Source organism: Glossina fuscipes, unplaced genomic scaffold (assembly GCF_014805625.2).
Source record: "Glossina fuscipes isolate IAEA_lab_2018 unplaced genomic scaffold, Yale_Gfus_2 3, whole genome shotgun sequence".
Taxonomy (NCBI): Eukaryota; Metazoa; Arthropoda; class Insecta; order Diptera; family Glossinidae; genus Glossina; species Glossina fuscipes.
In genome coordinates this window covers 4,099,618-4,123,178 of record NW_023998417.1, presented here as the reverse complement: position 1 = coordinate 4,123,178, position 23,561 = coordinate 4,099,618, and the positions used below count along the sequence as shown (strand labels likewise).

At 33.8% G+C, this 23,561-nt stretch overlaps 5 protein-coding genes across 5 annotated transcripts in view; 2 read left to right on the top strand and 3 right to left on the bottom strand.

The window, feature by feature from the left end:
• Positions 1–2,554: 2,554 nt before the first annotated feature.
• On the bottom strand, positions 2,555–6,060 carry LOC119634483 (DNA-directed RNA polymerase III subunit RPC2). Its single transcript, XM_038028697.1, has 2 exons — positions 3,508–6,060; positions 2,555–3,434 (listed from the first exon to the last, which is right to left on the bottom strand). The coding sequence occupies exons 1-2, from the start codon at positions 6,058–6,060 to the stop codon at positions 2,583–2,585; spliced, it is 3,405 nt and encodes a 1,134-aa protein (XP_037884625.1). The 3' UTR covers positions 2,555–2,582.
• Positions 6,061–7,807: 1,747 nt separating this feature from the next.
• LOC119634781 (kelch-like ECH-associated protein 1B) lies at positions 7,808–11,421 on the bottom strand. The gene is made up of 4 exons (XM_038029149.1): positions 10,427–11,421; positions 10,051–10,308; positions 9,299–9,981; positions 7,808–9,233 (listed from the first exon to the last, which is right to left on the bottom strand). Exons 1-4 carry the CDS (start codon positions 10,745–10,747, stop codon positions 8,219–8,221), a joined length of 2,277 nt encoding a protein of 758 aa, XP_037885077.1. The 5' UTR covers positions 10,748–11,421; the 3' UTR covers positions 7,808–8,218.
• A 5,481-nt stretch (positions 11,422–16,902) lies between these two features.
• LOC119634977 (lysophospholipase-like protein 1) lies at positions 16,903–17,910 on the top strand. The gene is made up of 2 exons (XM_038029455.1): positions 16,903–17,172; positions 17,223–17,910. Exons 1-2 carry the CDS (start codon positions 17,076–17,078, stop codon positions 17,852–17,854), a joined length of 729 nt encoding a protein of 242 aa, XP_037885383.1. The 5' UTR covers positions 16,903–17,075; the 3' UTR covers positions 17,855–17,910.
• A 2,514-nt stretch (positions 17,911–20,424) lies between these two features.
• LOC119634837 (nucleoplasmin-like protein) overlaps positions 20,425–23,561 on the bottom strand; it is an 8,707-nt gene continuing 5,570 nt past the window's right edge. The window contains exon 3 of the mRNA XM_038029238.1: positions 20,425–20,909. Within this exon, the coding sequence (XP_037885166.1) occupies positions 20,592–20,909 (318 nt within the window). The 3' untranslated portion in view covers positions 20,425–20,591. The remainder of the gene's footprint in view (positions 20,910–23,561) is intronic.
• The window catches only part of LOC119634836 (sodium-independent sulfate anion transporter-like), a 4,490-nt gene continuing 4,041 nt past the window's right edge, over positions 23,113–23,561 (top strand). The window contains exon 1 of the mRNA XM_038029236.1: positions 23,113–23,124. The gene's annotated coding sequence lies outside the window, so the exon portion shown is untranslated. The remainder of the gene's footprint in view (positions 23,125–23,561) is intronic.

Sequence of the window (23,561 nt, the reverse complement as noted above, 5' to 3'; positions counted from 1 at the left end):
TCATTAGTTTTGCCGGGATTGTTGAAAGATTAAGTTCGTTAGAAATTACGCGGGTGGTTACATTCCTTGCTTAAAAAAAAAAATACAAACTTTACAAATGTTCGGCTAACTTCGTTCTAATTGTGGGCGCTTCGAAAAATTGTTGCAAACAGAGTGATTTAATATTTTAAAAATGAAATAAAAAAAAATGTTAGTAAGGAAATTCATTCATAGTTATAGTTGAAATAAAAAAAAAAAAATTCTTTGCTGTTATTCGTATTGCGCCGAGATTCGTTTATGTTATATTCTTCGTTCAAAGAAGTTATTTCATTTCGATGGCATCATTCCGCTAAAAAAACAAAATCAGTTCAATGGCGGTCGACTCGTAAATTTGCAATTCGTGTGACATCAAAAAAAAAAGAGTTAAATTCGCTGAAATCGTGAAAGTTCTATTAAAAGCACATTATTTAAAAATTAAGTCCTCTGAAAATCTCTGCATACAAAAAATTATTTTTTAGTTAAAAGGCCATGTAATAAAAAAGAGAAGTTATTAAACGTGTTCACAGTCAAAGAAAATAAAATTTGTTAATGCGCTGTTGATTTAGAAATTCGTCGGTTATAACGGGTTAGGCTTCGTCAAAACTCCAATAAACGAAACGAACTCCCCTTAAAAGTTTATATATATAAATAAATATAAAACAAATTCGAAAACTATTTTCAAAATTTCACATATTAGCAGGAAGAAGGTTCGTAAAAGAAATAGCTGTTTTAAACAGAAGTATTTATAGTCAAATGAGATTCGTGTTAGCAAATAGAAGAATTGTTTTTGCAAAATGAAAACTTTGTCTTTGATGGCAAACACAACACAACAGGTGTCTGCCTTTTCTTAGTTTTGGATTTGAATCGTGTTTTGTATAATGTATATGAGCAATAACTTTTCTCTGTTCGTTCTCTTATTTGGTTTATTTCTTCACTGACTACAGCTAACTCTTGTTTGTTAAATCTCTTATTTGAGTATATTTATTTTGAAAATTGAACGTTCCCCTCATTTTTGATTTCGATCTTTGCTTTTATTCCGTTCGATGAAAACTCTGAAAGCAACAAAAAATTAAAGTAAGTAATGTTATTACCGAGCATTTTAACTATAATTAGAATATTAGAAAGATGTTATGAGAAATTTTTTGGGAAAACTAGAGAAAAAATGTAAGTTTTAGAAATGCTTAGCCAAAGAGAAAGAAATTGTAGTTAGAATTGAAGTGACGAAGTTTTTGATTTAAAGCAGTCTTAAAAAATTTCTCTCGAGGAAATGAATAGATAATTATAATAAATAAAATTCAAATATTTAAAAACAAATTATTACAACAAAACAAAAATTAAATAACCTCTTTGAAAGGGTGTTACATAAGAAAAAAAAGTTACGGGAAAGCAATGTTTAAATGTCGCTTTTACCAGCGCTCGTAAATAAAAAATTCGATTTTGCAAATTAAAAAAAATAATACTAAGATAAAATCCGGAGTTTCGTGCTAAATATTATTGTGTGAGTGTGTAATAATTTTGCTCTTTTCACTTATTAGTTTTGATTATAGCTTTATTAGCTATGAGAAAGAGTTTTTTAAATGTTTTTTCGTTTATGTTATATGTCGAATAAATTGAAAGTGTAAACATGAACTTATCAACGAAGCAGTACAAGGAAGACTATCGTCGGTCTAAAAGAAGGTAAGACATTACAAAGAATGTATATATATAAATATTATACTTTTTTCCTATATCTTAATGGACAATTAGTTAAAAATGTATTCTATTCATTAATGCTGTTAATAATTATTCATTTAAATTATTCATCTCTTTACAATATTAAAGATGCGTACATTTGCTTCTGTTAAGGATAAACGTATTTACCTTTTTTTTTTAAAACCTGCAAACTATAATGTGTATTCATGATGAATGTGCCACTTTCCTTTTGCAATAAGTTTGATTTTCTCGCTAACCTTTAACACTCCGATCTCGCAAGAACTAAAACGCAATTCATTTATATATATACATACTCTAAATTTCTTTTACGCCATGCATGTGTTTAGTCAGTGAAAGTGAAGATTCTATGACAATTTTACTTGCGCTCGTCCACCTCTCGTCCTCCCTTTATTCGAAAATTATGTGCAAAGAAACATTCACAAACTATTTATATAAACTAAATTTTTGAGCCAATTCCGCTAGTGAGTCAAATATAAACAATGGACATGCCAGCCGTTATGGGTATCGAGCCCTCTTGATTGTAATAGCCAAACAAAGCAACAACTAGGCTTAAACGAAGAAGTATTGCATTGATTGAAAAACTTATTTCAACTAAGCAACTGATAGAATCCTCAGAGGAAATAGGAGAGAAGAATTAACCGAACTGAGAAGAAGCCAGCAGAAATTTGCTGTAATCTCATAAGGAATCTATATTTCTTTTTTCTTTTAAGTACATCGCACCACTATTCTTCCATTAAAACTTTTCAATTATTTCCCTGAGAATCTTGTTGGTGTCTGTAGTTCCCGTTGCTTCGTCTTACTGAAAAAGTAAAAAAAACAAAAGTGTTTTGTAACGTTTTACTTAAGTTATATTAGTAATTTTGTAATCTCAGTTTTGGCACTACATTCATACTGGTTAGCTCTTGAAAAAGTAATTTGCAAGCATAGGGCATTGAAATCTTTGAAACGTTTGCTGATGATTGACAAAAATGACACCAAGAGCAATATGCTAGACGACCGCAAGTCTTACAAACGTCAACGTCAAATGCATCGGATGATATCATTAGACGTTCCATTATTAGCATACTGGCACCATACGATATTAAGCAATCTCGTTCCATTTCACCTAAACGTAACCCGCCTTCACGACTACGACCTTGCGTAGGTTGACGAGTAAGCACCGCTTTCGGGCCTCTAGCACGTGCATGCATTTTATCCTGCACCATATGCTTTAATTTTTGATAATACACTGGACCTGAATATATATAAGCCTCCAGACTTTCACCGGTAATGCCGGAATAGAAATAATCTTTACCCACGTAATTGAAGCCATGTTTGAAGAGCTCTTCTTGAATATCTTTACATTTTGATCCGCCAAACGCTGTACCGTAATGAAATTTACCTTCCAAGAGTCCAGCTTTGCCACCCAGTAGTTCTAAAGTTTTACCGACAGTCATACGAGATGGAAAACCATGAGGATTCATAATCATATCAGGAGAAATGCCGAAATCATTGAATGGTAAATCCTCTTGATCCACAATAAGACCCGTGACACCTTTTTGGCCATGCCGCGAGCTGAATTTATCGCCAATTTCAGGGCGACGTGTTTGTCGCAATAGAATCTTAATTAGAAAATCTTCTTCACCGTTAGCGGAAACCATAACTTTTTCCACATAACTGGGTTCCGTGCCTTTATATGTGATAGGCACCGCTGTATAATTAATCTGAAAAGATTTACATACATATACAATGCTTTGATATAAATCTTTAAATGTTTATATATAATTTCATTTTTACCTGTGATGCTTGCCCTGTCTGCTCTATAGGGTTGATTGAGGTCACTGCAGGCATTTCTTTATTAATTAGCACTTGCTTGTTAACGATCATTTCACCGGGAGCCACAATGCCATCAGTATCTAAAGCGTCATGCTTGAAAATAACTTTATTGGTTAGAGCATCTTTGACCGGTCCCATTATGCGATCGTACGTTTGATTTGCGTAACGTTTTACAGTGCATTTTGAATTTTTATATATTAAACAGCGACCATAGCCACGATCTATTGCCGCTTTGTTTAATATTACCGCATCCTCGATATCGTAACCGGAGTAACTCATAACAGCAACGGTAGCGTTCTGTCCAGCAGGAAGTCTATCAAAACCAGTCAACTCAATAGTCTTCGACCTAACCATTGGTGTTTGAGGATAAACCAGATTATACATTAATGTATCGATGCGATTTTTTTGATTGTAACCGATTACCCCCATAGCCTGTTTACCCATAGCGCATTGATACGTGTTTCGTGGACTCTGATTGTGATGGGGATAAGGAACTAAACCAGCGCAGACACCTAATATTGTAAATGGTTCAATTTCTAAATGCGTGGTATTATCCGGATCAATATCCGCTTCGTTCCAGGCAATATAGGAATCATTCTCTTCATTTACATCCAGATACTCAACTAAGCCATCGTCAAGGAAGTCCTCAAATTTGCGTATACCGCGGTTAAGCTCATCGATGTGCTTCTGCTTAACCGCTGGTCTTCCATTTTTAACAATAATATAAGGGCGACATAACCGTCCGCCGTCTGTATGTATGTAAACGCAACGTTGCATATGCGATGTGTGTATCGATACAAAAGGTCCCAAATGATTCGTTCGACGCATCCTACGAAAATCGGCCATAAGGCGTTTATAATTTCTCGTTACGCCAAGAATGTTTCCATTTATAAAAACAAGAAATACTTCTGGATTGTTAATAGCGTCCCCTCCGACCAAGCGTATATCTTCCGCGCCAGCATGAAAAGCTAATCTTACCACAGGACCTTCCTCCACCTCGGTAGTGATGTGAGTCATCAATGCTAAATTTTTAACTAAGCCACATGCTTCCCCCTCTGGTGTATCTGACGGACATAGCATGCCCCATTGACTGGGCTGTAAAGATCGTGGTCCGGATACTTTACGCGTTTTCTCAAATTGCGAATTTACACGCGTCATCATGCCCAGAGCTGAAATATAACTGAGACGAGACAGTACTTGCGTGACGCCTGCCCTTTCCATTTTGAAACGTTTTATAGTCCAATTACCAGAGGATATTGCTGACTCCAAGCCTACAGTAATCTGCGCGGCTCGAATATGCTTAACCACATCGAATTGAGCAGCCTTGACTTTCGGAATATTTTTGTCAGCGATAGTTTTCAACTCCCAGTTCATGCGTTTGAAGAGATCTTCAAACATTAGCGAGATCAAAGAGCCTGCCAGTTCTAAACGTTTGTTACCATAATAATCACGATCGTCGAAAGCAGTGCTATCCAATTCGGCGGCCATTACACGACGTATCATAAGCGATAAGTATATGGACTTAATTTGAAAATTGAAATTTTCTACTGGCACATGAGCCAGAATGGTGGTAGCAAGAAGTTCACGAGCTTCATCTGCTGGAGTTTTAACAACAGCTGTCTGAAAACGTTTCACGACCAATTTGGAACCCATATAATCTAAAGCTCGTTGCTGAGTGAAAATATTTAAAGCGCAAGCTTCTAAAAGCGAGGGAGCAAAACGATTTTGCGTCTCTATACTCGCACCAACCAACGACATAATTTCCATATCGGAGATTACACCCATTGCTTTAAATATCACAACTATCGGTATTTCGTCCACCATTGAGTTGTGTTTTAAGTAATATTTGTTATGTTTGCTTAATACCACAGTACGGGATTTCTTTTCATGAGTTGACGAAGTGACTTGACACTGAACTGTACCACCAAATTCTTCTGTAATCATTTTATTCCAAGATAATTGCTCTTGAATTAGGATAACTTTCTCTTGACCTCTGACAACGAAATAACCGCCAGGATCCAATGGGCACTCATTTAATTTCGCCAATTCAAATTCCGATTTGTCTGTTAATACACAATTTGATGACCTTAACATTACAGGCATACGTCCAATCAATAAATTGTTTCTAACGACACGTTGTGTTCCTCGAGTGTACTCTATATCGACAGTTATGGGTGCCGAATAAGTGGTGTCTCTCAGTCTACACTCATGTGGTGTTGTTGGCTTTGTTATATTATAACCATCTTCTATATCGGGTGTACCCACTCGAACGTCCAAATATTTAAGATAAAATATTGGATCTGCATCACTAATCACTGTTTTATTCGCTTGCACAATCTTTTTAATATCAACATTCACAAAATGATTAAATGAATCGATGTGTTGTTTAACTAAACCTTTTATTTGCAAAAAAGCCGGCACCAATTTCCATTTTTCCTCCAAAGGTTTTACGGCCTTACCCCAATTTTTAGGATCACTATCCCATGATTTCGTGCTCGCTTTTTTACCTGTCATTATTTTATATAGAAATTATCTTTACTTAAAAAAAAAAAAGAAAATCCTTAAATAAAATTTCGCCTCACTACTCCTACTAGCGGCATGCGAATTACTAAAGAAAAATGCATACTATGTTATTTGCAAAATTAACATCCATCAGCTGTTGGCTGCTATTTCGGGGTAGGCAATGCATTCCATGTTATCGACGTGAAAATAACAAACACAAACGGCTGAGAACACTTTTAATGTCGATAAACCGGCTAACGATCAGTTTCGGCTGCAGATATGTATTTTTTTTTTTTTTTTTTTTTTTGTGAATTCTCTCGTCCGTGTTTTAGCCAAGACAATTAAATGATAAAATGCCTCAATATTTTCTTCAATATTCAAATCAATAAAAACCCGAGAGCTCTTTGTCCTTCCTGTTCTCAATAACATTAGTAACGCTGTTAATTAGCAGCCGATCATTTTCAGTTCTTATATGAACAAAAATTCTGTTAACGCTTTTTTAAGTAAAATTTTTGTTATTTTCATTTCTTTTACTTTCAACTCTCTGTATTAGCTGTGAAAAGAGCTATCAATTTTTTTCTCTTTTTCTTTTTGAATAAGTAAGAAGTGTAAATAAAGAGAATGAATGTTATATTATCTGTACATTTTGCGAACTGTTATTTATTCAAATTACGAACCATATACTATTACAATATTTTCTTATTACTAATCAATCGTTATTAATATTTGTTTCATTTACAGCAATAAACAGCCGGTAAGGTAAGGTAAGTGAAATATTTTAATATTAATAAAGATGCATTTAGAAAAATTATATAATAAACTTAAAGGTAATCATGATCGGCTTTCAATATTGTAATGTTTCGTGATCTCGGCAAAAATTAAAATACACACCACATACGTACATAAAGTGTCACATACCTTAAATTGTTAGCTGCCTCAGATGGGTAGAATATTTCTAGTGATATTTCGCAAGTATTAAGGCAAAGTGAAAAACTGCGAAAAACATATCTAAAAAAATGATTTAAAAAAATTCGTTACTATAATATTAAGACATTACCCAACCAATTGTTGAACGATAAAATTTTCTATAGTAAGTGGCAGTTTTATGTTGTTATGTTTATGTTATGTGGATGACCGGTTTGAAAACACCCACTCACTGTTAGCAAAAGACTGAGCAGGATGTGTGTGTGTTTGAGAAAATTGCTAAAAATGTTTTTTTTTTTTTAAAGTTCTAATAAGAAACTTACGAAGTGATTTATATCCGACAGCTCCTTTACGCACTTTTCATAAGTGTACCATCCGAAGTGGAGAAGGTATAGAGTATAAAGGCAGAGCCCCTATCATCTTCACTGAAATTTCGCTACTTGAAAATTAAAATTATATATCGTATCCGTAAGCGAAGAAGGAGACAGTAGCTGACTACATTTTAGATAATCTTATTATATGCAGTACTGAGACGAATCAATTTCCATCATGACCTTAGTTCATCAATCAAGTAAGCGGTAGATTATCTGCCCTTACAAAAAAAGAAAAATTGTTTCGTATTCTAAAGATTTCTCTTACCTTATTCGTAAAAGTTAGCTTGCAGCCAATTTAATTTCTTACATATGCATTAGTTTTTATTGAATATAAAAACATTTTTCTTCTTTTTTCTTATGCATAAATTACTCTTTTTTAACTTATATTTGTCACATAAATGTTTAGGAAATTTTTTAATGATACAATTATACTGACAATGCACTGTCAAAATAAAAAAAAAAAGAACACTTAACTATTGTCGTTAAGATTAAAGAATTTTTTGGTTGTGTTTTCATAATATGCAAAAAAAATTTAAAAAACAAGAGGAAATTTCTTAAACGCCACATGGTAGACAGTAGTGACGTGGGAAAGGAATACGGAGTGTTACGTTGGGTGGGAAAGAGTAAAACAAATACGTTCATGGAATGAAAATGCTTTCTATAAAGCGGTCACAATTATCTTATTGAAAAATCTACTCTTAAGTCTACGTAGACTAAGTCTACTCGAATATAGTCTAAGCTACAAGGATTACAATTATTAATAATGATAATGACTATTGAATTATGAAAATACTTGGGGGGAATTATCATCAGCTATATAATTAAAAATAAAAAAACATTAACAAAATATTTCTTATCTTATCTTATTGAAGCTAAGTATCATAATATTTTAAATTTTTCATCGGCTTTTTTGCATGATTCTCATTAAACATTTTTAATAAACATTTTGCTTTCGATCTTTTCAAAAAAGGACAAACTTGTTTATCTAAATAAAGCATTAAAACATTTATAGCAAATGATGTGAATAGTGTATGATCAGAAAACTGTTTGAATTTATCATTTTTGCAATACGATTGTAAAAATTTTAAAAGGCAACATTTATGTTTCCTTTTAAAATGCATTTTTAAGTCTTCTTCAATATTAATTGCGTCATTTTCTGGACTTTGATTTTGAGTTATTTCGCAATTTCTACATCCTGCACTGTTGTAGGATGAATGAAATTGACCTTGAGAATTGCTATTGGCTTCGCCAGTTCGATTGCTGCTCTCGCTGGGAGAATTATTTGTGCTATTATCGTTCTCGGGGAAACTGTCGAAATTGGTTTCCCGATTCGAATTTTCTTTTTCAAAGCAATCCATGAAACTTGCAACACAGGATGGTTGATAAATGACCGCTGACGCATGACCTGATCGTCCTGAGCTTAGGGGTGTGCCTTCCTCCCACAAATTTGTTTTTGGATTGTACACTTCGACAATGGTCAAGAAATTGGAGCCATCAAATCCACCTATCGCATAAAGTTTACCATCCAATGAAGTTAAAGATAAAGCACTGCGTGCGATTTTAATTGGTGCCACTTGATCCCATATTTGGTTCTCTGTGTCATAACGTTCCACTAAAGATAATTGTCGTGAACCATCAAAGCCGCCAACAACATAAATATATTGATGAATAGCTGCCACGCCGGCACCACTACGGCCACAAGACATGGACGGCACGAAATTCCATTCGTTGTTTTCAGGATGGTAGCATTCTACGGACGCTAAACGTTCAGTCCCATCGAAACCACCGATAGCGTAGAGTAAGCGATTTACAACCACTACACCTACACCGAGACGCTTGGCTTGCATCGGCTGCACTAAAAACCAACGATCAATTTCTGGATCAAAACTAGAAAAAAAGGAAAGGAATGAATAGTTTTTTCTTTATTTTTTTTTTTTTTTTTGACTTCTTACTATTCTACAGTGTTGTGATATTCCGAGCCGGCCGAACCGCCAACAGCATACATTAATTCGTCCATTACCGCCACACCGACACGATGTCGTGGCACGGACATCGGTGCACACGGTCTCCATTGTTCAGTCAATGCATTATAACGATCGACCCAATCCGAATCGTAAGTCGTTCCCAGGGAATTATTTCTGCCGCCCACAGCATAGAAGACACCTTTAAGAAAAGCAGCTCCTAAGCCTGAGCGTGGTATACGCAAATTTGGCAGAGATGTCCACGTCTTGTCATCGACATTATATGCTTCCAATATGTCCAAAGACTGGCGATAGAAACCTCCTGCCACAAATATCATACGTGTTGTATTCGGATTACGTTCCTTCACGATTGGCCTTTTATGCAGCGTTAAATCTTTGAATATTTTCGCTAAATATTCACGGCAGGCCGGCACTTTTCTCAACACATCACAGTTTTTCATTTGTTCGCGGAGAAAAGTCGGAGTCAGAAATTGACAACGTACCGAGAAGAGTATATGCTCCATTTTGGGATAACGATTTTCCTCATCGTATTTAACCCATTTTAAGACGGCATTATATACTTCTCGTTCACCCTGCACATTAAGTTCGTCGCGACGTATTAATGCTATTAATTGATACGCTGATAATTGTAAGAATTCCTCCTCTTGACATACCTACATACATACATACATATTATTATTTTAAAACATTAACTGTTAAATAATTGGAACGCATCGACTTACCTGAGTGAAGTGACGTTCAATAAAATGATTCGCCTTTCTATGCAATTCAATGCAGCCATGTTGTTCGGCAAAATTCGCTATACCAATAGCATTTGTAGGATCTAATTGCCTTTCAAGGAATGCGCAACATGCATCTATCACATTTGGAACTTGGAACATTGTCGCAGCCGGCAATAATTGACAGACTGTAACTTCGGTTACTCGTATATGACCAGTATACATAAAATATATAATACGGCCCATGGCAGTGGGACATACCTGGAGTTAAAAATTACGATACCAAAGACATAACTACTTTTAAATGACAGAATTATGTATTAAATTAATTATAGATTAAATTAAATTATATTAATATGAAAATAAATATAATACTAACCCCTTGTAATTTTATACGTGACATTTCCGATTCCTTGAGACCTCCCGTGAACATTGCTTTAAAGTACGGTGAGGCTGCTGAGAGGACAACTTTATGGGCGGGAAAAAGTTCATGTTTAACTTCAAGTATTACATCGGTAAGCATATTATGTGAACGCATCATGAACATCATTTTTAATGCTTCCTTAGCATAGTTAGACATGCAAAAGGTCATGTCATCATCTTTGGCATTAAGATCATCACGTTCGCTGCCTATAGCAGATGTGTATGGTGAACAAATATTTTGGCAGGCTTGATAACTACTGGTGGATGCAGCATCCATGTCAGTATCTAAACAAAAGTAGTATTACAATTGGAGATATTATATTAACTACAATTCTACAATTGATTGCTAAGTGTTAGTCAGTTATGTAATTTCTTATAAATAAAGAAAGTAAAGCAGTAAGGTATCCCTTTCCAAGGCGCATGCTGCCAAAGATTCGTTAGTACATTTTAACCCTTTCAAATTCCACGATTTATCTCCTCGTATGTGTCGACGGGACCCTCCAAACTTTGCTTGAAGCCTCTCGACCGCATACAGGAGATAGAAGAGATATGCCCACCAATTAAATCCTCCAACAGGACGGCAAGTCTTTCTGAACCTTGACATTCACTCCTACTGGAGTTACTTGAATTTCGCACAACACACTACCGCGACTCGTTTGTTATTTACTGTTACGTACTGCCCACATTTAGAACAACCTTGATCGACTTCTCACTGTCCATTTCCAAGTCAAACGTTAATAAACACTATTCTCTTTCTTCATCCCTCTTTCCCTATAAGCCTTCCTGATTACCACCGTGACCGAACGCTTAGCGCTCATCACAGAGAAAAATAAAAAGAAGCGCTACAATGAAAATTAGTCTACGCATATCCCAAAAAAATTATAGCGTAACTTATCCATCGGATGAAATTGTGGGATGCTTTGTTTGAAGACAATTCTTCCTTTTTAGTCTCTTGTCTTAAATATATTCTCTCCCTTGAAATTTAAAGTAAGGGAACAATCTTTCATTCCGCATAATCGGCGTAGAAACTCGACGTTATCGCTATATTCGCAAATGTTGCTATCCAATAACTGACATTGTTTTGCTTCTACTGCAGACAAACCATCGATAGCCATCTTGGTTGCAGTTTTTTGAGGTTCTAATTTTTAATCGGTATGCGACATGCAGCTCTTCCTTTGGAAGTATCCGCCATGTCTACTATCTTGTCTAATCTTCGTGTCCTGTCTTGTCTAATCGTCGGTCGTTTGTCATCCAATACCATGTTATAGACTTTCTCCACACTTTCTTCACAATGATCACCTTAGGTGATCGAGCACAACAATATGTAAGTGTTCAACTCGGACGATTTAGCGAATGAATTCTTGATCGAATCTACCTCATTCTTAAATTTATAACAGAAATCTTATGAGGAAAGAAAAGAATACTTATCTGAAACTATTGAGCAAAAAGCTCTCTACACTTATCGATTTAAGGAAAGGAGAAGACTGACTGTTCGTTGTGATTGAAATGACTGTTGAAAAGACTGTTGTAAGAGAGAGAGAGAGAGAGAGAGAGAGTGAGAAAGTGAGAGAGAGAGACAAGTAGACAAAGCTTCTTTTTCTTCATCATTTACGTTGACTAATATTATTCAAAGTCTTCGTTGCTACATATTTCCATGCATTTGAATATTTGTCGAATATTTGTCAAACCCAATACTGGACCGAAAATCCATGATATTTCATTAGGCACGCTTATACGAATTTTTAATTGAAATTTTCAGATTTTGTTTGTGTTAGGAGAAAGCTTATTATGCTTACACTTTCTACGATAATGCTATTTGGGAAACTCTGATGTATCTAATCTACTGCAAAGCATAAAGCTAAAGGTATTTAAGCGTAGAGTAAAAAAAAATAAACTGCTCTGTCATTGTTACGTAGATAAAAAAAAATAAATAAATAAAAAAAAATAGCGATAACATAAAAAAATGAATGAAAATATTTTCTATACGTACTACACGGTCAACGGTCAACAACTCCCGGAACAAAGTAATAAAAAAAAATTTTTTTTTTTTTTTTGCAAAATACGATTTTGTATAGTATAGTATAGTCTTCTTCAAGATTAATTCAATCAATCCAATATTTCTCCAAAATTTTGATGCGTCTTTTATTCAAGAGTCTTGGAATTCTATTCAATGACTTCATTGCTTGATACAAATTTTTTTCCGAAGATCAGTATCCTCCGGAAATTGTCGATTAACTGGCGACTAGATATATTAACGGCCGTGGATGGGGCAGTAGCTTCAAATTCTTCCTTGAAGCACCATTCATTAGACATTTGCAAGCAGATATAGCAGTTGTTAGCGGCCACATCCACAGTTCAACCTTCAGCTCGCACAATTTTGCGAGAATTCCGAATCAGGAACTCGTAAACTATGAAGTGGGACTAGTGTGGAGAAAAATAATCTCGCTCTCAAATTTTCATAAAAAATTGTGAACGCCTTTGCCTTCTGTTATCTTTCGAATGAATGCCAGTCATCGCTTGCAATCTCCCATTTCGGCTATAAAAAATAATTTTCAGGATTTTTTTGCTGCCTTCTAGTTTAATCACTTCTTGCAAGGGTCCACTACCTTTCGAAAAATCAGTATCGATCTCGTTTAAAATGAAAAGATCACTGATAAATTGTCTTGGTCCCGACGGCGAAGTGCAGAGCCATTACGCTTGTCAAGCCAATGCTAGGTTTGAACAGTATTGCTTTCTGAGTCAAGTTTCCGGTTTTTTCTCATTGCTTTGGAAATAACAAAACCCGTGTCACTCAAAACCCCTTTAGTGCGTTCAACAAATAATCGAAATGATATGAAATTTTTCCTAGACGTCGTTCAAAGGCTGGCAATTTCTAAAAATACTATGAATTTTTGATAGAGAGAGAAGAGCTATTTATATCAGTCCCGGGAATTAATGACCGATGTTCTATGTATATGACCATGAACTGTAAAACAATAATTCTCCGCAAGGTCGTTACAAATACACATTACATTACATTTTAATAAATGACATCAAACTTAATACAAAAATCTCTACACGAAGTAAAGTTTAGAATGTTTCTTTTAACTGAAAGCAACAACAAGTTGTTGGATACAAAAAGCTATCACTTTCGACTCGCCTACACTTCAAACACGTGAAACATCAAGCGAAACAATCGATCGCGCTTTTGATTTGTAAAATTGTTCTCTTTATGAATATTATGAACTGATCGTATCATCCTCGTAACCTCTAGACGAAATAATATAACGAGAATTATAACTTAGGTGCCATGAACAGTTGCTATCGCATTATATTCCAAGTTATAAGTTTTGATAACAACATATATTTTGATTGATTATTCACTCAATTTAGATTTTACGTACAAAAACACATAGATTAATAGTTTTATTTACATGGCCTCTGCAGTATTAAAAATTTGTTTTCTTAGCAGCTATCTTTCCTTCTTTTCTACATACGTACTATGCATATTTACTTCGGTTAGGTTAGGTGTACTTTAGGTTGTTGTTCACTTACTTTGTTTTTCATTGATTCACGATGATTTGACAATTTTATGAATTTTTATGTTCTTTACTCTGATTGTAAAACTAATTTTATTTTTTACCTTTTCTTATTTATATGAAACGGATTAATTTGAAATTTAGCGTAAAATAGTTCAGAGAAAAGTTGTCTTTTTTTTTTTTTTTTTTTTGCAAACGAAATTTTTAATTTTCAGAAATTTCTTTAATTTAAATTTCTATTTATTGAGAATGGAAACAAGATTTAGTGCCGATATATTATAAAGCATGCAGCAGTTAGAGAAGAAGACATGATTTCTTCGTGAAGAAATTTTTGCAAAAGGGCGGAAAAATTCTTTTAATGATTGCTAACCGTGAAGAACACTCACTCGGGCATAATATGCGATAAATTTGTTCTATTGTCTATTGTTCTATTTGTCATAAGACCAAGCAGTTCCTATTAGATTATAGCACAGCTTAAGATTGTAGATCAATTTAATCCAGTTGGGCTAGTTAGTTAGTTAGTTTCCTAATCGCATAAACTAACTCAGAAATCTGAAACTTGTTTACGCCCACAAACCCACACAACTCCTAGTAAGCATTAGTAAGAATTTTACTAAGCTTTTGTAAGAACTTATCTGAAATTTATCACAAATATTTAAAAGGTCAAGATTTCATGGATGGTAGACGCGACGGATACGAATCTCATGTATTTGGACGGCCCTGTCTTACTTAGGCGATCTCTTCACTCTACAGGTCTATTAATTTCGATCTCTGGGATCAATCCGAGATGTTTTCGCCATCAATTAATCTTTCTAGTGACAGGCCAGACTATGGTAAACTTTTTGCCTGACTTAAATACATTCTTCTAGCCCGCTAAACATTATTACGAATGAACTGAACCTGCCCAACGTGTTGCCTATAATATCTCCCTTCTTGCCGGCCATATTTTCTCCGAATGTCCTGAATCAAAAATTAGTGAGCCCCTACTTCGTTGTTCTAGAACAGAGTTTATTCCCTTTCCTTCCGAACACACGGGGCTTTTAATTATACTTAATTTATTTCCTCACTTTCTCTAGTTACACTCGATTTTCGCATATTTCTGCAAATGTTTGCTTATCTTTTTAAGTTCATACCGCCTCTCTGTCCGTCTTTGCTGGCTTTATTCGACTATTTTTAAATCACATATTGAAAATTTTCTCAGTCCTAAAATATTGTGAAAATTTGAAATGACCTCGTGATAATCAACATTGTAAGTGTAATAAGATATTGCCGTCTAACGCTCTAAGTTTATTTACCAGTCACCAGTCCCCGTTTATAGCCAATGACTAGTAATAAGACAGAAATCTAGATTAATTTTAAGGCCTAGTACTTTTTACGTAGATTTCATATCGAGATTTACCTAAAGATTTTTATTAGATTTACCCTAGAAACCATCAGATTTTATTGAGAGAAGCGTAAAACTCTGAGCACATTGAGGTCCTCTTCTACAAGCAAGTATCGCGGTTGAAAAAATTTGGCATAAACTGTGGATTAGAGGTCCATTTTTAAATGAAGTGCGCAGAACCATCTTTAAAAACTAGGACGGTCCGCCACAACGTTAAAACTATGAACCTTCTTGACCACTATAAAATTTCAAACGATATTTCGTTTTATCAAGAACTTTGAAGCTAGAGAGCCACACTTTTCGCTCTAGGGGATCGGTTTTCATAGACATTACATAAAGTGACGTGCGATGGATAAACTTAAACTAACACCAAGAAGGAATGTATGCATTTTACAGGATCTTTAAAGTTTTTCTTATGGGTATTGGAAATGCTTTGCGAGAATGAGTACACGCCTGCCGCCCGTTGAGAGGTATGAAAAATTCATTAGGTTTTCAATATTATTTGTTAGTAAAAACTAACTTTGAAGAAATAATAATCTATTACACCCAAGGATTTATATGTATACATACATACATAAACACAATTATTGAAGCATAAGAGAAGATTAAAATTGAGCAGAATTAAAGCATCATTTTTTTTTTTTTGTAATTCTTAAGGTTGTTGTGAACTTGATATTGCGATATTAATTGTCCGGAACAAAAATGCATAGGTCAGGTTAGGCTGAAATTGTTTATATGTATAAAACTATTAATCTCTTTTAGATGATACTAAGCCTGTCTACATTCAATGAAAATTAAATAAAATAGAATTCATAAGAACACAAACAAACAAAATAGTTTTCACGGGAAACGCTTTTCAATTTGAAACTCGTTTTAATTAGAATATAATTAAATGCTCACTTCTTAAATATTTCAGTCAATATTACAAATTTACAAATCACAAAACGGCATTTGCATCAAAATGCAAATCTTCTTGTAAATGATAATAACAACAAATTAGTGAATTGTATTTTCACTGCATACGCATATAAATCTTTGCGTAATCATTGTTTTCCCCGTTTTTTTTCTTTTTGTCTTTTTTTCTTTTTGTCTTTTTTAAAAAGAATATTAACCGAATGAACGTGCTTTTACTTGTTAACAGAAAACAATTAATCAGTCAGTGCAAGAAGAAAAAAGCACTAATAACAAGTGAATAAAAAAAAAAAAATTTTACACAACTCTCGCAAGCTAGAGAAAATGACAACTAAACGTAGAAATGTTGATTATGTCAATAAAGTTGCCAGAGTTGAAATAAATTATCGTAGTTTACTGTTATTAAGTAAAGTTTAAGCAAGAGGAGCCGGATACTGTGTTGCAATTAAAAAAAAAAAAAAAAAAAAGTACAAACACTGTAAGAATGCGTACCGTGTACCCGAAAGCTGCAATCGAACGCTATTTGTTGTTTTATTACCTTACAATTAATTAAAGACGAAAAAAATTGTAATAAAATAGAAAATATTTACAAACTAAAAAATACATATGTTTTTATATATACACGCAATTCTCTTGTTCCAATTTCATTCAACTTGTTGTTGTGTGCCTTAGTGTAAGCATTACTAGCACTTACGATCCACTTGCTTTTGTTTACATTAATTTGTACTTTTGTGCAAATTAAATTGAGCAAAAGTAAAATAAAGTAAAATCCGATCTTGCTCGAATTATTTATGAGACAAACTGTGAACATAATGCGACTTATGCTTAGGACAATAAATCCTACGGGCTCGAATCATAGCGGTTCCGTTATATTTCTTCATGGCTCTGGTGAGTTTTTCCATTCATTTTAAATATTATCTAATAATGTTTTAGTTTAGGTGATACCGGAACAAATTTAATTGAATGGATACGATTTTTATTGGGACGTGATATGGAATTTCCGCATATAAAAATGATATATCCAACGGCTCCATTACAACCATATACACCATTAGGCGGTCAAATGTCCAATGTATGGTTTGATAGACGTGCCATATCGATTGACGCTTTTGAAAGTCGTAAAAGTATGGCCGAAATATATGAAGATATTCATGAAATGATCAATGCAGAAGTGTCTGCTGGCATACCATTAGATCGAATAATAATTGGTGGCTTTTCAATGGGTGGAGCATTAGCTTTGCATAGCGGTTATCATTTAAATACGGATTTAGGTGGAGTTTTTGCCTGCTCTTCATTTTTAAATCACGATTCGATAGTTTATGATTCTTTATGCAATCGTACAACACCTGGTACACGATTGCCAGAATTATTAATGTTTCACGGCGATCGAGATAATTTAGTGCCATCGGAATGGGGAAAAGAAAGCTTTGATAATCTTATTAAGCTTGGCGTTGAAGGCGCATTTAACATATTACCGAATACGTTACACGAATTGAAAAAACGTGAACTTTTAGATATACAAAAATGGATTTTAACAAAATTGCCAGCATTGGATAATAATGACGGATGAAATTAAATTTCAATTTTTTTTTTTGCTTTTTTTGTAATTATTCTTATTGGAAAAATTTGAAGAATTTTATAAATTTTGAAGAAATATTTATAATTTTTGAACCATTTCTCTCTCTCTCTCTCTCTTTCTCTCTCTCTCTCTCTCTCTCTCTTTCTCTCTCTCTCCCTTCCTCCCCTTCTCATTCTTTTTTATTATAAATGCACTTGCATTAACAGACAGCAGCCGCATTTAATTATTTTCATTTATAATATTTAAACTAATACAAAGAATTGCAAGATGAGAAGCTTAGCTTGCGGCCTCAGAAACTTCCATAGTATTTATTCTTAAATATTGTGATGGGTAAAATATTTATTATTTATATTCGTCAAATTGTGATGAAGTTGGATAAGACCCATTGATTGTTTGTGATTGCTTGTGGTTGATTGATATCTCACTGCGTTATCTAGTTGATTGAGGGGTTAAAATAAAAATTCAATTCATTTTCCAATACCCAAGTATCTTAATTATAGTATAACTTTTGTCAAATAGAACCGCATATATACTCCTCTTCTTCTCATTTTTACTTATTGCAGAGGTAACTTATAGACACATAATGCCTCCTTGATTAATTTGGGTTAAGCAATCGATTCAATCATGACTATTTGCCGGAATTTCGGAAACGATCCTGAAGCTCACACTCTTGTGTGGTGTCCATTTTCAGTTAATTTTTACCCAAACTTGCTTAGCTTAAATTTAGGAGATGCAATTAATTATAAGGTCAGCGAATTCGTTGAAAAAGTAACGACAATTGTAGATTTTCGCATAGCTCCTTTCTTCAAAATTCTTTATGTAAATATTTAGTGAAGTATTGTCGAATATTTAACGGTGGTCAGCGGCCCATTACAAATATTTTCATTTGCTTCAGTTGGAACTAATGGAAAATTCTCAGTGTCTCGGGAATTCTCAGTGCAACTATCATGCATTTTGTGCACAAAGCATCAATAGACATAGTTTTTCAAGACTCTTGTAAGATAACGACTCCTTCGACGATCCTCGGACCAGTGATCTTTCTAGTATGAAACAGAATTTTGTACATTTTTTTTTTTTTTACATTTTCATAATGATAATAAGAACGCTAGATTGTGGAGCTCCCTCATCGTTTCTTTCAAGATTATTCGTATTTCCGGGAATCGTTTTAATTCCATACAAGTGAAAGGAAATAAATTAGGAGGCCAATGGCAACCAAAACGATTTTCAAAAAGATATTAAATCGCAAATAACAAGTTGATGGCAAGCTTCGTTGAAGTAGATCCAGTACAACTGTATAAATCATCGCATGGTGATGGACTGCCAGCAACTTTGCAATCTAACTGCGAAGGAGTGTCAGAAAGGCGAAGCTACAAGTAAGCTTTTTAATCCTTCTTATAACTTGAATGTGTCAGCAATGTATATTAACCAAGGCTGTTAATTCCCATTTACTCGTGCTTTTGTTATCGACATTTTTCTTGAACTGACCTGAGCTTCATTTTCCTGTCGTCTACCATAGTATTCCCCGTTGGCCTTTTCATTCGTTTCTCTCGACTACTTTCATTTCATTTCTGATGTCCTTTGCATGTTTACACGCAGGAAATTTCTCCAAATTCGAGAGTTAAAGAAAGATTAAAACTACTGGCGGACTACTGTACTGTACTGTCGTGAACTGTTTCTCAAGACCCCGAGTGTGTTAAAACATTGAAAATTCTTCCAACGAATTAATTTTTTTTTGTTTTGAATTTCAATTAAAGAAAATTTATTTATTAAAATTCTATATATGTAAAAAAAAAAAAAAAAAAATTAAAAAAAAAAAGAAGAGCTGAATGAGATTTTATTGAAAAACCAAAGAAAACTCTCCAAAATGCAAATGTTTATAATTTATTGCAATTGTTTTTCTTAAGTTTACATATATGTTGGAATCGAATTCATATTAAAATTGTTGGTTTAATTTGCTTTCTATTTATAAAGCATCACCAATACTATCTTTTAAAGGTGTTTTTTTTTTTGTTTTTTTTTTTTTTTGTTTTTCTTTTTTTTGTCTTAAAATTTCGCTTTATCTTGATTTACAATATTTTGTGTTGGAAAACTCGTTAAGCAATTGTTTGTCGGTATATTGAGTTTTGACTAAACTTAGTTTGACGATTCTCATCACTCTTTCAACTTATATCTTACGTGATACATAGTACAAAAATGCTGTATGATTAAAATAAAACAGAATAAATTTAAAGAGAATTAATAAAATTATCAAAGGTACAAAAAAAAAAAAAAAAAAAAAAAAAAAAAAAAAATGGGATAAAAAGGATCAATTAGAAGTTGAAGTTAAAAAAAAAAAAAATAAAGGTGAGTGTGAGTGTGACAGATAATAGAAGAATGTATGTATGACGACGTGTAGTTGTATGTTGTTATTGTTTCACGATGCGACGCTAAAAATTCAATTCAATTTTAATAATATCCGGGAAGGAACTCATGAACAAACTCCCCATTATAATCAGAAAATTAATAATTGATGGAGCTGTAGTGTAGTAGTGTAGTAATTGCTTAAAAAATAGATCTTATTGTTTAAGAATTGTTTTTGTTGTTCTTTTTTTTTTTTTCTTGCTTTTCTTTTACTTTTTCTTCTTCCTTTTGTAATTTAACGGCGGCTTATATGATGAGGTTGTGTGTGTTTCTCTCTCTCTTTGTAAATGAAGTTAGATGTGGGTGTACTAGATGTATGCAGACAAATTTATTTTTTTTTGTTTTTAATGTTTTTGCCGTCGGCGTTATTCTCCATTTTTAATTTCTTTTTAGGTGGAGCCTGTGCGTGAGCCTCATCTTCCTCATCCTCGCCGTCATCGTCATCGTCGGTTTCCTCATCCTCCATATCGACAACTTCGACTTCATCTTTGATATTTTGCCCATGTATATACACGGGACCGTTACCCTTAATAAGCTTAAATGTGACCGCAGTTTCATAAAACTCAATGTCGGGATTGCAAGCACGTGTTTCGCCCGCTTTTAAAACAGCGATAGGGATTTTTAAATTATCTTTAACGGTGTGAACCTACGAAAATAAAATGCAAAAGAAAAATGATAAAACTCTCATTGTGAAAAACAGTATTAAAAAAGCAATGCAATGCAATGCAAGAAGAGCAAACAATTTTTTCTCTTAACTGTCGGCTTAGACCTATGGCGCCCCGCCACATTCTTAGCACACATAGAAAGCAATAAACTGATGTTAACCTTTCCCCCCTATAGCACGTTCTTTTCGTGTTTCTCTCTTATGATAAAACTAAACGTGAACAGGTAGACGATAAAAGGACGACCGAGCATACAGCGATATTTGCAATTGTTCTCAGATATCTTTTCATTAAATGCTCGAGTTACAAATCTTCTCTCACTACTCAATACTCAAAACTATTAACTTTTAGTTTGTTTTCCTTGCTGAGAGGGGATGGAAGGGACGCCGCCCAATTTTCATAATGCGATTTGTGGAGAAAAAAAAAAATCAAGAAACCCTATATGCTAGAATTAACGGCGATTTGCATCTACCTATGGATAAATTTGATCCATAATTCTCAGCCGAAATTGGGCAGAAATATTTCTTGATCGATTAAGAGGTTAAAGTTAAAAAATAATTGTAAACCTTTACATGCACGCCCCGTAATGTAGAAAAGCAAAAGGGACAACCACGAAAGACACCAACAACAATTTGCTCATATTTTTTCATCTATAACTTTCGACTTCATGAAGTTATGTCCAAAAAGCTCTGTTACCTCTATATAAAAATAAATATACATCATCAGCATGTCAAGAGAACTTACACTATAAAAAAAACAATTCGTTATATATCGCGATAAACAGTTGCAAGGCTTTGCATGCTCTACACACCACTGTGTGGCACAAAGATTGGTACATGGCTGGTGCGTATGTATGAAAGACCCAGAAGTGAGTTGGGATAGAATCACTTTCTAAATCGGTATAGGCTTGTCTCTCTGTCCGTCTATCTGTCTGTCTTATTTTTTTTTGCATTCAACATGTCGCCAATGTTGAGATATTTTTTAATGAAATTTGATATATCGATATATATTACATTAACTCAAGGACGAAATCTATTGAAAATGCTTCGAGTCGAACCTGCCTGCCCTACAACACCTAATTTTGAAAAGTCGTTTAACGGAATGGTGTAAGATATTTGATAGTGGTCTGAGATCAACTATAGTGCTTTTGCTTGTTATATAAATAAAAGATTTGAAGCGTTAGATGTCTAGTGTCTACTCTTTACGCGCATAAAAATGGAAAAATCGTCGGTACGCATACAAACCATCAAGTGATTATATTTCTCTTTTTTCACTTTTTTGAGGCAAAGGCAAACGAGACAGAAGTTTTAAAATTGCTTTGTGTACATTCGCTCAAATGAAAGTATATTATGTGCCTAAAAATGGGTTAACGGTACCGCGCGACCCATGTGGATTAATTTTTTTCCTTAATAATACCAACGATATGTGTATCAAATAAAAGAATTTGGAGAGTAGAATGCGACAAGCATAGTGATGAATATAATTTTCTTACTTATTTTTTACTTTCTCTATTTTATTACTTACTTCATTCTTTTTTTAAATTCGTCATATGAAGATATGTTATCTGCCTAAAAAGGCTTTTAATTGTAAATTAAATTTGATGGAAGCGGCAACGTGACAGATTGGATATGGAATAAAGCGACTTAAGCTAGTGGAATGCGACAAGCAAGTTGTGCCAATTTTAAATATTGCTTACCATACATTAGGGTGAATTTTTTGAATTCAAAAATGCGAATTCAACGTGGTACGGTCGTACATATATGCACATACACATATATCAAAATAGCAAACGTCCTCTTCAGCTAATGCTGAATTTTAAATCGCTATAAATCGCAAACCCATATAATAAACTTGAATGAATCGATAATTGTAGACGTCATAACAATATTAATATAAAATAAAGAGAGCAAGTAATACCCACTTAGTCTCTTATCACAAAGAATAGTGTCAAGCGAATGATTGCAGTTATCAAGTTTATAGGGTACGGATTAATAACAAACGACCGATGAGAATTGGGTGTTGAAACGAATTCGAATAATCAACATTTAGTTTTGTATTTGATAAGTGATCTCGCTTTGCCTATTATGAAGAATATAATTTAGTTCTTTACCATTAACAAAATCAAACGCCAAATAATAATTATATATATTATTAAAATAATTTTGTGTAATAAAATTAAAAATATGGAAGATTTTGAAGGTTGTGTAGCACAAACTATTCATTAAATTTCATATTTATGAAAAGCCGGCTTTTGCGTGTCTTCATTTTAATATAAAATACCAAAGACGCTTAAAACTTTTTCAGAGACGTCTGACGCCTGTCTCTATGGTTGATCCGATTAGATGAATAGTTCCGCATTTTTCTCCATTCGAATAGCAAAGTATGCTTTCATCAATGATGTAATCTATTTTTGCATTCGCGTGAATTCCCCGATATTTTTATATATAATTTATTATATATATAATGTATTAACTTTGAGTGTGTGTGTTTGTGTGTGTTTGTGTGTGTTTGTGTGTGTTTGTGTTTGTGTTTGTGTTTGTGTTTGTGTTTGTGTTTGTGTGTGTGTGTGTGTGTGTTTGTGTTTGTGTTTGTGTGTGTGTGTGTGTGTGTGTGTGTGTGTGTGTGTGTGTGTGTGT